This window comes from Argentina silus, assembly GCF_951799395.1.
Source record: "Argentina silus genome assembly, chromosome: 4".
In the NCBI taxonomy this organism is placed as follows: Eukaryota; Metazoa; Chordata; class Actinopteri; order Argentiniformes; family Argentinidae; genus Argentina; species Argentina silus.
In genome coordinates, this window is record NC_139658.1 from 24691580 (window position 1) to 24706579 (window position 15000).

The following is a 15000-nucleotide window of genomic DNA, read 5'->3' on the forward strand; positions in this document are numbered from 1 at the left end:
CCAGCACTGACAATGTTTGTGTGGTCGTGAAGCAGATGAATGAAATATTTCACATTTAGTTAACATGGGCCCCTCCGGTAATAGGGGGACTCGTTTTAATTCTTCATTTACACTGTGCAGTCATCTGGATAGCCATAGCTGCCAGTGACACACACAGCTGCCAATATTTCTTCCACTCTTGTGCATTTTTGTATGAAGGGGGCAGATGTCTTTTTGATTTTGTTCAACCATGACTTACATCCCATTATTCTCAGCTCCCTGGTTCAGCCCAACAAGTGCTTCTGTATAGGTCACCTAAATTAATTTCATGGCTGGTTCTCCATTATTGCGTCATGTGTGTTCATTTAGGCTACATATGCAGAAAGCACTTGTATGACTGCATTAGGGAGCTGAGAATAGGTGAGCGGTGGGATGTCAGTCATGGTTGAACAAGTTCAAAAAGACGTCTGCTGCATTCATAATAACAAATAAAGCAACCCGTTAAATGTGATTTCTTTACCTATTTGCAGATCAACTTCACCATTTCTATCCTCCCCCAACAACTCCTCCTCCTTAGTGTCCATCTGTAACTGTTTATTCTCCAATGGGTTCACAGTTGCCAAGAGAATAGCTGCTTTTAACACGTTTAGTTTAGTTTGGTCTGGACGCCATCTGTGTAAGTGGGTGGTGTAATGGAGGGACTGTAATGGTTGTTGGGACCGTAATGGTCTTCTTTTTGGTGGTTGGGTTTTTGCTTCTTGTGAGTGGGAAAGTGGGATCGTTTGAATTAAACTAATCCTGTAAAACATGTAACTGTATCCATTTACATGTGCCTTTTCCAATAAAAAGCTTAATCTATCAGAGATTTGAAGAGAATCCTTAGAGTATGTTATTTGGACATAGTGAGAATATGTCCCCAAACAACCCCCTGCTGTATCACACTGATGAGTCATCCCTATTCTACATCCACTTGATTCATTTGGATTATTCTATATCTGGTATGACCCATGCAATCTCAAGAAACATGCATTACCAGTATGAGTAAATGTATTGTCCAAAAAGACAAATTGAGCGGCGGAATGGAAGAGGATTTACAGCAGATTATGACCGTGACATGGTCAGGGTAGGAAGAAGGATATGAAACAGGACATATAAATTGAACAGATTTGATGGCCCATAGCTAGAACGATGATTCACTGGGGTAAAGCCTGTTCATTAACTATTTTTAGAGAGACATCTAAGCTTTATTAGAGAGGGAGAGGGAGAGTCAAATCAGACATGAAACCAGACAGGGACTCGTATTGGTGTTAGACATTGCCATCTAGTGGAGGTAGTGCCTCATACATTGATTACCATTCAACTCAAACGTTGGGCATGAATGTTTGCTGCTCTCAGAGCAGGGGAGGCTGGTTGAGGTAGAAATCGGAGGACGTATTGTAATGCTTGGAATGGAATGAGGAATGGTATCAAACAACACCATTCCGAGCATTACAATACGTCCTCCGATTTCTACCTCAACCAGCCTCAGAGGTATTGCGTTGTCACGTGTTCACCAACATAGAAGTATTCATTTGAAAAATGTTGTTGTTATTTTCTTCTAAATCATTCATGAACACTTAAGTAACTTTTTGTATCACACTCAGCAAGAGCAGAGGGCTGCCACAGGCATTCTCAGAAGTTCCCTTCAAAATAGGTCATGGTAGATGGTAGTTTTAGCTACTCAGCTCCGTGATCCTGGAATTCTCTCCAGAGCAGTTTAAACCTGAGGATTGAGTCACTTTGGTTTAAACACTTGGTCGATGCAAATAGCACAGAAGTGTGTAACTGTCATGAGGACAGCTGTTCTTAGTCATGACGTTTGTGTTTCTATATGTAACTGTTGTATTGTGTGTGTGTCCATGGTTTGTTCAATGTTGTGTCTGTATGTAAGTTGTTTTGTCTGAAACTTTGTTCCCCCTGCTGCTGTAGAAACAGCTTCTCTTGAAAAATAAATGTATCTCAATGAGACTAACCTGTATAAATAAAAATTAAATAAATCAAATCAGTTCAATCAAATCACACACACACACACACACACACACACACACACACACACACACACACACACACACACACACACAGACCTAGCAGCCAGAGGCAGCCCTTCATCTATCCAGCCCACAGCATGTGACCTTCATGAGGCTGAGGCAACACACGCACACACGCACACACGGACACACACACACACACACATGCGCACGCACGCACACACACACACATGCGCACGCACGCACACACACACACACACACACACACACACACACACACACACACACACACACACACACTGATAACAGCCCTTTCCCTAGAGGATGCTGTCTGGGAATTAACATTATTGGCACATTCCATTACACCATGCTTATAAATAGACATGAGGTGTGGATGGTGATGTGTGATTAGTCTTGTTTACCGTCATACGCCAGAGAAGAGCTTGTGCTGTCTCATCTTTTTTCAAAGCTGCAAAAAATAACCTCTCCGTTCAGAGATGTATGTTGTTCTGACTTTTCGTTGTTGCAGTATCTGATTAATGAAGTGAATGAAATCATTAACCAAATGCACACTTTGGTGCCTTGCTTATTTTGGGAGTAGATTTTCTCTGGTGTTCAAAGTCGTATGACACCCTTCAATGAAGCAACCGTTTTTCACTGGCCGTCTGTGATACATTAGTCTTAAAGTCTTCAAATCCAATGAATATGAATCACACTGTAATAAATCAATATCATATTGTGTCGAACTGTCAGTAAACACTGAAGTGGTGGGGGCAGTGAAAGTGTGTCACAGAGGATCTTCCAATGGACCAAAGAGTAACTAACCCTGAACTGTCATGTCAAGCTCTGTATTTATAGCAGACAGGTGGTAAATATAGCCCAGAAAGGAGAAACAGATCCCCTTTAAACCATAATGCCACCTCCGGACGCGACGGCCCCGCTGCCGGATTACACGAGGTAAGGAGGAGAAGACCACAGACCACGTCATTGATCTCGAGAGGTGATGTACAGTTGGAGAGCGTGATGACTCTTTTTTTAAAGCCTTTGTGTGAAGTTCTCTTGAATCATTCATGCGGATTTGTAGGCTGCTGAATTGCTTTTAAGTCTTCAGTTTGAAAGGAAACAATTACGAAGTTATTATAAAAATCCATGAGATTATTCCGCACATTTTTGTTTCATTGAAAACCGGCTTGTATGCCAACTGTGTGCAGGATGTTTGAAGTGGCATTTGAGCGCGGCCATTCCCCGCGGCCGGTCAACAGTTAGTGACATTTCATAACGAGCTGCAACGTGCATGACCTAAAAACACAGGTCAGATGTGTTTATACAGCGGGTAAATGCTACAAATGAAATCTTCTTTAATTTGCTCTCATGTTCTCTCATTGTTTTGTTTTTTCTCTCCAGAGAATGGATCTGGGTCAGGTTTAGATTTTAGTTGAAAAAAGCAAATTAATCCGTACTTATTGTTTGGCATATCAACATTGTAACTAAAATCAGTTAGTTCCCTTTCTCTTTTCTGGGCATTGTAAACAATGTAAACTTGGTGGTTAAATGGTTTTAAATAGGAGGTACATACCACACAGGTCATCTGATTGTCTTTGTTGTCCTTCATTCTTTACCCAGACAGTTAACAAAGGTTTGACTGGAGTCACCACTGGACAGAGGCTTGAACATGAACTTTGACCAGGAAGTGTTTGAAGGGGACGAGGACGAGGACGAGGATGAGGATGTGGACACTCAGTACATGATTGAGCAGAGCCTGCTGGAGTGTAACAAGAAGATAGAGGTCCAGGACTCCTGTCCAGAGGAGGGGCCCAGGTGAGTACCTGCTCCTCCTGAGAGAGCCTTTTACACTGTCTCACACACTCACCAAGAGGACGGTGGCCCTAACTTTTGACAATGCGATTCTCATCTCACAGAGTTAGTCGTAACACCACAGACAGTGTCAAGATCTTCACTGCTATAAGGAAGGGTAAGTACATGTATTAGTTAGTTATGCAATAGAATGACTTCCTCCAATGTCATTCCTCCACGTGTTAGTCCACTGTTCTCTGCGGTGACTTGTGTCCTGGTTGTTGCCAGGTGACGAGGCAGCTCTCTGTGAGCTGTCAGAGTCCCAGGAGGCCTTCTCTGAAGTGGACAGCAGGGGCTGGATCCCCCTGCATGAGGCTGCCAGTCAGAAGAACCAAACTATTCTAGAAGTCACCTTTTCAGGTGTGTTTGTAGCAGACCCATGGTTACACATCCCTACACACAGGTGCCAGTAATGACATAGATATGAGGTAGAAATCGGAGGACGCATTGTAATAGATTCTATTCTAGCACTTTTACAATAGTGAAGATCTTTTCAACAAAAACAACAATGAAATATATTTAAATCAAATTCCTCTCAGGGGGTTAATCCAAAAATCTGTAAATGATGTTTTATTTGATTGGATTGGACTTGATATCACCTCAGCATCCAGTCAGAGTGCCCAGCAATGCCGGACCCGGCAGGGGAAGACGGCCCTGTTCCTGGCTGTGGAGAAGGGTCTGCTGGAGAACGCCTCCTTCCTCCTGCAGGGCGGCAGCAGTCCCGACAGCCAGGATGATGAGGAGGACTCGCCACTGGTGATAGGTCGACTATTTTCAACATTCACGTTTAAGTCATTTAGCTTTAAGTCATTTAGACGCTTTTTTTTTTTTTTGTAAATATGTTTTTTTAGGGCATTTCTGCAAACACACGTGTTTGATACCATTCCTCATTCCATGCATTATTTCTACCTCCACCTGCCTCCCCTGCCAGATATGTACAGTACACATATGACGTTCACTTCACTTCACTTCACTTCTTCTCTTCTCTTCTCTTCTCTCCTCTCCTCTCCTCTCCTCTCCTCTCCTCTCCTTTCCTCTCCTCTCCTCTCCTCTCCTCTCCTCTCCTCTCCTCTCCTCTCCTCTCCTCTCCTTTCTCTCCTCTCTCTCCTCTCCTCTCTCTCCTCTCCTCTCCTCTCCCCTCCTCTCCTCTCCTCTCCTCTCCTCTCCTCTCCTCTCCTCTCCTCTCCTCTGCAGCGATCAGAAACAACCACAAGGACATGGCCAAGCTCCTGCTGAGCTTCAACTGTCAGATCAACCAGGAGGGGTGCCATAGCAGGACCCCTCTCCATGAGGCGGCTCGCCTGGGCCGACTGGACTTTGTGGTGCTGCTGCTGAAGGCCCGTGCCGACCCAGACCGTCGGAGCGCCTACGGCATCACGCCCCTGGCTCTGGCTGCACAGTGTGGACACCTGGGCGTGGTCAAAGCCCTGGTCCAAAAAGGTACGTTGATACAGTCAATGGACTGTATGAGTGTATCAGGGGAGGCTGGCGGAGGTAGAAATCGGAGGATGGGCTCATTGTAATGCATGGAATGGAATGAGGGATGGTATCAAACACACACATTCCCCATTCCATGCATTACAAAGAGCCAGACCTCCGATTTCTGCTTCAACCAGCCTCCCCTGGAGTGTGTGTATGTACTGAATGAGTCTTCCATGCAAGGACATACGACTGTATACAGAACATAGTAGTTCATCCACTTTAAACGGTCGGTTCCTGGACACAGATTAAACCCAAGTCACGGATGGTCCCTCACTTGAATATGTTTTTTAATCTCGGATTAGGCATAATCTTTATCTGGGACACCAGCCTTTAAATGTGATGTAAGTCATTTTTAAAGTTCCTTTTTCAGCTTGAAATGGAGATTTAGCCCGTTACATGTTAAGTGATATATAACACCCGTATGGATGGTGATAATGTATGAAGGCAAACACGCCATTTTTAAATAGAGGATGAGCTTCTCTTAGTAATCTGATAGAGAACCAGTTTGGGTGTTAGTGTAGTTTCTGAATGATTGTAGCTTTTAGGGAGAGGTTCAATGCTTTGATATGTGATACAACCACCGTATGGATGGTTGTTCCTGGTCTCTGTTCCTGGTCTCTGTTCCTGGTCTCTGTTCCTGGTCTCTGTTCCTGGTCATTGTTCCTGGTCTCTGTTAGGGGCGAACGTTGAGTCCCAGGCCTTGGACGGAGCCACCATCCTGTATGAGGCCTGTGCCTCAGGAAACCCTGAGATCATCACCTTGCTGCTGGAGTACGGAGCAGATGCCAACATACCCAAACACTCCGGACACCTGCCCATCCACAGGGTGGCGCACCGGGGGCATCAACGGTAGGGAGCGCAGCCCGGTCCAGGGGAGGCTGGCAGAGGTAGAAATCGGAGGACGGGCTCATTGTAATGCATGGAACGGACACGGGGGCGGACACACGTGTCTGACACCCTCCCCCATTCCTCACCTCTCAAAGTACCTTCATAGTGGGGCGCTTGGTGGCGTAGCACACTAATGCGCTTACCACGTAATCGCGAGGTTCCTGGTTCGATTCCGACCCCCGACCTATCTTGCATGTCATCCCTCCTCTCTCTCTCCCATCCTTCCTGTCAACCTCTACTGTCTCTATCCCAATAAAGCAGAAATGCCCTAAAAACATATACATTTAAAAAAAAAAAAAAAAAAGTACCATCATCGTGTCTTCTGCCCAGTCCCCAGTGTGATCTGCTCCTCCTCCCCTCCAGAGCCCTGAAGATCATGACCTACATGACCACCATGGACGCCGTCCACGAGAGCGGCATGAGCCCCCTGCATTCAGCGGCGGCGGGCGGGCACACCGAGTGCCTCCGCATCCTCCTGGACCGGGGCTACACGCCCAACTACATGCTGCACCCCTGCGTGCGCAAAAACTACGACGACGAGCGGCGCTCCGCCCTGTACTTCGCCGTCTCCAACGACGACCTGCCGTCCGTCAGGGTGCTGCTGGAGGCCGGCGCCATGCCCAACCAGGACCCGGTCAAGTGCCTCCAGCTGGCGCTGCGGCTGGGCAACTACGAGCTGATCGACGTGCTCCTGCGCTACGGCGCCAACGTCAACTACTTCTGCCGCGTTAACACCACCCACTTCCCCTCGGCGTTGCAGTACGCGCTGCGGGACGAGCTGGTGCTGAGGATGCTGTGTAACTACGGTTACAACGTCCGGCTCTGTTTCGACTGCCCGTACGGCGACGGCTCCCACGTGGCGGACGACTTCGAGGGTTGGACCGACGCCGTCATCAAGGACACCATGGTAGGGCGGGAGGAGGAGGAGGAGGAGACGGAGGAGGAGGAGGAGGTGGAGGAGGTGGAGGAGGCGGAGGACGGGCTCGTCACGCATGGAGCGGAATGAGGAATGATGGAGGTGACACGTGTTTGACACCATTCCTTATTCCATTGCATGGATTGCAATGAGCCCGTCCTCCGGTTTCTACCTCCACCAGCCTCCCCTCCTAGGGGCCTTACATGTACTGTATATGGGCCTCTATAAGGCATAGGCCTTGTATAACATGATATCACATGACAGTGCACTACTCTGCTGTTTTCATGAAAAAAAGCTGTGATATGCTTCCTGTCCCAGTTCTGTGAGGTGATTACAGTGTACTGGCTGAAGGAGATATCTGGACGGATGGTGCGTATTATGCTGGACTACGTGGATCACATCTCGTTCTGTTCCAAGCTGAAGGCTGCCCTGGTGGAGCAGGAAGAGTGGCCTGACATCTGCAGGATTCAAGGTCAGTGGAAAGGCAGACAGTGCCTCTTAACTCACCAGCTGCCAAAGAATTCCAGAACGCTCACCACCTAGAGTGCCAAGTGTTTTATTCGGTATCTACCTAGCAACAACACTTTGATTGGCTACTAAAGGAGGCATTATAATTTCTGCATTTTTGGTGAATGAAGTCACCCTTGGCACTCTACACTGTTGACAATTTGAGCGACATTATTCACCCTCGGCACTGAATGACTTAAACTGAATGCCCTATTAGACTAATTTCCACCTAAAAACCAGACCCAAACTAAACTGCTTATAACATTAGAAATATCAGATGCAAAAGCAGGATGCCATTTGATAGATAACACCTTGAAGTTTTGTGTGGATATGACCAGATCACAGTTCAGAATAACATATTACACATGACAAGGAGATAAAGTAAACAATAATCAAATTAATAATCAAATTGAAGCAGAATTTTGCCCAATTATGGGCTTGTCCGGCTTAACAGGATAATGCCAGAGCCGAAAACCTGAGATGGTTTATAGATGTTCATACCTATTCTATAACCATCAACAAACTACCAACTATCACAAGCTGGAACGTGCAGTACATGCAAAAACAGGTCAGATGTGTTTGTAGGTAAATGCTACTGTACAAATCATCTTCTAGCTTCCTCTCATGTTCCCTCCTCCACAGAGAACGTGCGCTCCCTGCAACACCTCAGCCGTCTGAAGATCAGGAGCTGCATGGGACACCTCCGCCTGAGGGCCCCTGTGTTCATGACCTTCCTGGAATTACCCGATCGACTCAAAGATTACATCCTGTACAAGGAGTACGACCTCTACAGCCAGAGCAAGAACGGGGGGCAATGACAATGGATGTTTGGCCAAAAGCAGAATCCCAGAGTCCCAAAAGCAGACCCCAGAGTCCCAAAAGCAGACCCCAGAGTCCCAAAAGCAGAATCCCAGAGTCCCAAAAGCAGACCCCAGAGTCCCAAAAGCAGAATCCCAGAGTCCCAAAAGCAGACCCCAGAGTCCCAAGTTTCTAACAAGCTCATTCATCCTCTCTCTTCTGACTGGAATTCTTCCCCGGGTCGTTGCTGCAAATGAAATGGGTCCTTAGTCGACGTATCTGTCATAGTGTGGTTTAAATAAATACAGTGAAATACGTTGTCAACTAGGCAGCCAGGCACCAGCTTCATACACAGGTCTGAGCGTCAAATCAAAGCTTACATGATACAGCTGGAAACACACAATGACACGCTTAATATGAGCTACTTCTCAACAATGCAGTGAAACACAAGGATAGGACTAAAATAGAGTAATAATAATACAACACAATATCAAATATCAAATAATATCACAGAATAAGATAAAAAGTGACTTGAGTTGTTGGTAGAAATTCACCTATAGGCCTGCTTGCTTAACTATAACTTTTGTAAATAGATATTGCTCTTTTTCAAGCTGATTTTTTTTTTATTTTGTCAAATGTATAAACGGATATATACTCAAGCATGTATATGATGTGACGAGTTTGTTGCAATAAACTAATAAACAAACGAAAGAGTGATTTTATGATTCTCTCTCAAACCTGTCTGTCTCTCTACCTGAGTGGACCGACCCGAGACATCACCTCTGCAGGACATCAGGACATCTCCAGGACATCAGGACATCTTCAGGACATCAGGACATCTCCAGGACATCAGGACATCTCCAGGACATCAGGACATCTTCAGGACATCTTCAGGACATCAGGACATCTTCAGGACATCTTCAGGACATCTTCAGGACATCTTCAGGACATCAGGACATCAGGACATCTCCAGGACATCAGGACATCTTCAGGACATCTTCAGGAGCGCAGCTCTCTGTCGGACAGCGGTACGGATCGGCTGTTATTTCTGGAAGCACAGACATGTCTGTCAAGGCACAAATAACCAATGAATAATGTCCGGATATTTATTACCCAATCACAGCCATCCGGAGGGCGGAATATCCGCGTGTGGGAGGAGCTGCTTTGGGTGTTGTGGATCCGGAGAGAAAAGCAGTTCTGTGGGAGTGATCGGATACATTGTGTTTTCTGCTTAGCGAACGATCGAGATTCATATCGATACGCATTGAAATAGCTGTAGACATGCCCGGAATAGACAAACTACCGATAGAGGAAACATTGGAGGACAGCCCGCAGGTAAGAAAAGTACACATTATTTACTGTAAACCTGGTAGCTCGGTCGCTAGCTAGCTGTCTTTGTACCCGTTCAGGAGCAGAGCGATGATAGCCAGCATGCTAACGGAGCCAGCATCAGGAGGAGCTGTCAAATACACGGCTCGAAAAAGTAACACACTCTAGCGTCCTGTTAGCCTAACTGTTTATGAGCCTAAGCGATTATGCATCGATATTATCACCGTTTGCATCACCTGATCAGAGTATTACATGAAGTTGAAGAATGACTCTATGGAGACAGCGATAACATCGCACCCTTTTGTTAATGAACACACACATGACGTGAAGGAGTCGAGGCTCCGCGTCACGTTACGGCTGCGTCCCTGCGGACCCCCGAACCTGCCTCAGCACTGGCTGCGTCCCTGCGGACCCCCGAACCTGCCTCAGCACTGGCTGCGTCCCTGCGGACCCCCGAACCTGCCTCAGCACTGGCTGCGTCCCTGCGGACCCCCGAACCTGCCTCAGCACTGGCTGCGTCCCTGCGGACCCCCGAACCTGCCTCAGCACTGGCTGCGTCCCTGCGGACCCCCGAACCTGCCTCAGCACTGGCTGCGTCCCTGCGGACCCCCGAACCTGCCTCAGCACTGGCTGCTGTCCCCGACCGCTGCTCGCAACCTGCATGAATCATATCTGCACTGTGTTTATACGAGGGAACGAGTCTCATCATGAGAAAAGCATCTTCATCGTGACACACACACACACACACGCACACGCACGCACACACGTTAGCCTATTCCATCTCATTCAGATGAGTCATTAACAAAAACATCACACTAAAGCAATTGCTTTTATACAACATGAATCCCTCTTTCACTTAGTACTGTATTATATATTAGATTAATATATCAAGTATGAGGTCACGAGGCTCTCCTCCAGCAGAAGCAGAAGGAATGCTGTATCACGGAGGTGTGAGAGGGTTGCTGACCAGCCTGTTCTATGTCCTAGTCTCCTAGCCTCCTAGCCTCCTAGTCTCCTAGCCTCCTAGCCTCCTAGTCTCCTAGTCTCCAAGCCTTTGAGAAACGGTGTTAATGGGATTCATTCCATTTCCCTTCTGTGCACTCCAGGGGAGGCTGGTGGAGGTAGAAATCGGAGGACGGGTTCATTGTAATGCATGCAATGGAATGCGGAATGTGTTTGCTACCATTCCATGTATTACAATGAACCCGTCCTCCGATTTCTACCTCCTCCAGCCTCCCCTGGTCCACTTGCACTATCAATATCTATGGCTCTTCCCCCTCTGGCTGTGTCTTTAACATAGTTAATCAGACTAACATGCACGCTGTTCGCCTCTGTCAGCTGAGTATCAGATGTTTCCTGGTTCAGTGAACCCTTCTGTGAGCTTCAGGGGAGGCTGGTGGAGGTGGAAAACGGAGGACAGGCTCAGTGTAATGCATGGGATGGAATGAGGAAAGGTATCCAACACGCGTGTCTCTACAGTGTCTGTGCTGCCTCTCTGTCCCGTCCCCAGACGCGCTCCCTGCTCGGGGTGTTTGAGGAGGACACCCTGGCCATCTCCAACTACTCCCAGCAGCTCTTCCAGGCCATGCACAGGATCTACGACGCTCAGGTGAGCCAACCTGTCTGGGAAACAACGGAAGTCGCCGTGTTAGAAAGATAAACAGACAAGCATACAGGCACACAAGCACACACAGAAACACACACACACACACACACACACGCACGCACACACAGAAATACACACACACACACACACAGAAAAACACACACACACACACACACACACATACACAGGAACTCACACCCAAACCCACACCTATACCGACACACCCACACACCTACCCACACACACACACACACACACACACACACTTAACGATGAGATAAGGCACTTGACCTTATTTCCCTGTGAGTCATTGTACAGATCATGTTGATACTGAGCTTAACAGAGGGTGAGGCGTGGTTCCTTAGTGGGAAAGTCGTCTCCTCTCCTCAGCTGTGATCGCTTTTCACGTTCTACCTTCGTTTGGATCAAAGTCCTTCTACACACCGTCACAACACAACTTTCTACACACCTTCTACACACCGTCACAACACACTTTATAGGACGGAGAAACAGGATGAGAACACAGTTCACAGACAAAACAAGGAAAGAAAAAGATGAAAGAGAATTGCAAACGGGGGGTGGGGGAATTAGGAGACGGTTATGTTTTAAGCGTAGATTGAGAGAGGAATTGAGAGGAATTGTTAGCTAGACACAACTGACATGTCTTCTTTTCCAGAATGAGTTAAGTGCTGCCACCCATTTGACCTCCAAGCTCCTGAAGGAGTATGAGAAACAGGTATGCTGCTCACTCACAGGTCCACCACACTGGGCTGCATTCATTTACCCTCCCTGTTCACCAGCCCATCAATACTCTAATGCATCTGTCCTTCCTTGAATAAATCACTGATCTGGCATGAAAGGAAAGCTTTTTGACCCTTCTAATTAGGTTAGGTCACTAATTACATTAAGTAAGGCAGGAAATAATCAGATAATGTTTAGTATTTAGGAACAGACCCCTGATCTGACTTTGCCCTGCGGTTGCAGCGTTTCCCCTTAGGGGGCGACGATGAGGTGATGAGCTCTACGCTGCTGCAGTTCGCCAAAGTCATAGATGAGGTGGGAAGAACACACACACACACACACACCCTGCATGTTTACCCTGAATACACCCTCACCCACCTCCTCTGATGATCTGAAATAGGATCACTCCATCTTAACCTCCTTCCCCCCCTCCTTCCCTCCTTCCCTCCTCCCCTCCTTCCCTCCTTCCCTCCTCCCCTCCTTCCCTCCTTCCCTCCTTCCCTCTGTCCTACAGCTCAGCTCCTGTCATGCGGTCCTGTCCACTCAGCTGGCAGACGCCATGATGTTCCCCATCACCCAGTTTAAGGAGAGGGACCTCAAAGGTAAACAGCAGATCAGATCAGGCCTTTACGGTTCATCTATGACAGAAATGAGCAGCAGTAGACATGAACCCTAACCTTTTATCTCCCTACAGAGATCCTCACCCTGAAGGAAGTGTTCCAGATCGCCAGCAATGGTGAGTGACAGTTGATCTCTGCTTTTGCAATCAAGGCGGCTGTGGTCACTCTGTGCAGGCCCGTGTGGTCACTCTGTGCAGGCCCGTGTGGTCACTCTGTGCAGGCCCGTGTGGTCACTCTGTGCAGGCCCGTGTGGTCACTCTGTGCAGGCCCGTGTGGTCACTCTTAACGGCGGTTGTTGTTGTTGTTGTTTGACTGTAGATCATGACGTGGCCATCAACAGATACAGCCGTCTCTCTAAAAGGAGGGATAATGAGAAGGTAAGGGAAGAAAATTCACACCTCATGAAACTTGGACCTGACCCCAGCCCCCGCCCCTGACCCCAGCCCCCGCCCCTGACCCCAGCCCCAGGACCTACCCTGACCCTGGCCCAGCCCCCCGCCCCAGGACCTACCCTGACCCTGGCCCATCCCCAGCCCCCGCCCCTGACCCAGCTCCCGCCCCAGGACCTACCCTGGCCCATCCCCAGCCCCCGCCCCTGACCCCAGCCCCCGCCCCAGGACCTACTCTGACCCTGGCCCATCCCCAGCCCCCGCCCCTGACCCCAGCCCCCGCCCCAGGACCTACTCTGACCCTGGCCTGCTCACAGTCTGTCTGCAGCCAATAATAACACACATGGATTAGAGGCAGAGTTATAGAAGTGCTTTGGATGTTCTTTTTCAAAGATTGCATGGTTTCCTTGATTGAATTATTTTGATATAAGGAGTTTTTATTTGATTTGATTTCCGTCCATGGGCTTGGTTCTTTTTAGTAGTGTGTGTGTGCGTGTGTCGCAGTCACCATAACTGTGTCCCTGTGTCCCTGTGTCCCTGTGTCCCTGTGTCCCTGTGTCCTTGTGTCCCTGTGTCTCTGTGTCTCTGTGTCCTTGTGTCCCTGTGTCCCTGTGTCTCTGTCTCCCTGTGTCCCTGTGTCTCTGTCTCCCTGTGTCCCTGTCTCCCTGTCTCCCTGTCTCCCTGTGTCCCTGTGTCCCCTCCAGGTGAAGAGTGAGGTGATGGAGGATGTCTACACCTCCAGGAAGAAGCAGCACCAGACCATGATGCACTACTTCACAGCCCTGAACACGCTGCAGTACAAGAAGAAGATCTCCCTTCTGGAGCCCCTGCTGGGGTACATGCAGGCGCAGGTGGGGCGACAGACCTCCTCTGGCAGGGGGCTCATTACAACGTCGGTTGACATGCCTTAGTTTTGTCTGTCTGTCTCTCTCTACCCACCTCTCTCTGTCTCTGTCTCTCTCTCTCTCTGTCTCTGTCTCTGTCTGTCTCTGTCTCTCTCTCTCTCTGTCTCTGTCTCTCTGTCTCTGTCTGTCTCTCTCTCTCTCTCTTTCTCTCCTCCCTCCCTGTGTGATCCCTAATCCTGCAGTATCTTCTGTAACCAACCTCTCTCTCTCTCTCTCTCTCTCTCTCTCTCTCTCTCTCTCTCTCAGATCAGCTACTTCAAACTGGGCTCGGAGAACCTGTCTCAGCAGTGGGAGGACTTCCTGTCTGACATAGGAACCAGCGTACAGAAGTAAGCCTGTCCTTCTGGTCCGGTGCTGCTTGTGGAACGTATCACACCTGGCATGCAAACTATCCCAGTCCTCTTATCATCCCCAGGAAGTCTCTCTCTCCTTCTCCCTCTCTCCTCTTCCCTGAAACCCTTCCCTGATCCAGAGCTTCCCCTGAGTGGGTTTGAATATGTGTGTGGATCAGGAGAGGCTGGTGAAGGTAGAAATCGGAGGAAGGGCTCATCGTAAAGAATGGAATGAGGAATGAGGGCAGACAGACAGACAGACAGGTGTTTGATCAGAATAAGAATTATTGACTGGGTGAGGTTGGTGCATGGGACATAAAAAACAATATATAAGCAAAAATATGAACAAAAACATTTACAAAATAGCGAAATATTAACAGAATAATTGATACCATTCCTCATTCCGTACCAGTGAGCCCGTCCTCCATTGTCTACCTCCACCAGCCTCCCCAGGTGTAGAGGGTTAGTCCTCCCTCTTCGCTCTGGGATGGTGTGCTGCTGATTAAGCCAATCAAGGTTAAGGTTTTAAAGATCAGCTGCTTAGTTGAATCAGGTGTGATAGGAGCAGGATTAAGATCGCTGCTGTACAGGGTGTTGATGATGTGTTGTATACAGTGAGTTCAGGGA

General features: G+C 48.1%; 3 protein-coding genes across 6 annotated transcripts in view; all 3 read left to right on the forward strand.

Annotated features, from left to right (window-relative positions):
- The window catches only part of rps23 (ribosomal protein S23), a gene marked incomplete at its 3' end in the record, with an annotated part of 2524 nt that extends 1340 nt beyond the window's left edge, over positions 1 to 1184 (forward strand). Inside the window, exon 4 of the mRNA XM_083668557.1 lies at positions 1162 to 1184. Within this exon, the coding sequence (XP_083524683.1) occupies positions 1162 to 1184 (23 nt within the window). The remainder of the gene's footprint in view (positions 1 to 1161) is intronic.
- Positions 1185 to 3678: 2494 nt separating this feature from the next.
- Positions 3679 to 8471, forward strand: asb14a (ankyrin repeat and SOCS box containing 14a; the record flags this gene model as incomplete). Its single annotated transcript, XM_083668558.1, has 9 exons — positions 3679 to 3824; positions 3926 to 3978; positions 4089 to 4220; positions 4465 to 4623; positions 5055 to 5300; positions 6020 to 6191; positions 6594 to 7137; positions 7465 to 7618; positions 8296 to 8471. 9 exons carry the CDS (start codon positions 3679 to 3681, stop codon positions 8469 to 8471), a joined length of 1782 nt encoding a protein of 593 aa, XP_083524684.1.
- Positions 8472 to 9650: 1179 nt separating this feature from the next.
- The window catches only part of appl1 (adaptor protein, phosphotyrosine interaction, PH domain and leucine zipper containing 1), a 14671-nt gene continuing 9321 nt past the window's right edge, over positions 9651 to 15000 (forward strand). For 2 of the 4 annotated variants that reach the window (XM_083668841.1, XM_083668842.1), the window contains exons 1-9: positions 9651 to 9786; positions 11291 to 11389; positions 12063 to 12122; positions 12371 to 12442; positions 12642 to 12729; positions 12822 to 12863; positions 13066 to 13124; positions 13841 to 13987; positions 14288 to 14370. In XM_083668841.1, the coding sequence (XP_083524967.1) occupies positions 9733 to 9786; positions 11291 to 11389; positions 12063 to 12122; positions 12371 to 12442; positions 12642 to 12729; positions 12822 to 12863; positions 13066 to 13124; positions 13841 to 13987; positions 14288 to 14370 (704 nt within the window). In that variant the 5' untranslated portion in view covers positions 9651 to 9732. Of the gene's footprint in view, positions 9787 to 11075; positions 11390 to 12062; positions 12123 to 12370; positions 12443 to 12641; positions 12730 to 12821; positions 12864 to 13065; positions 13125 to 13840; positions 13988 to 14287; positions 14371 to 15000 lie in introns of those variants that run through there. The other 2 variants (XM_083668839.1, XM_083668840.1) reach the window with 1 other exon arrangement.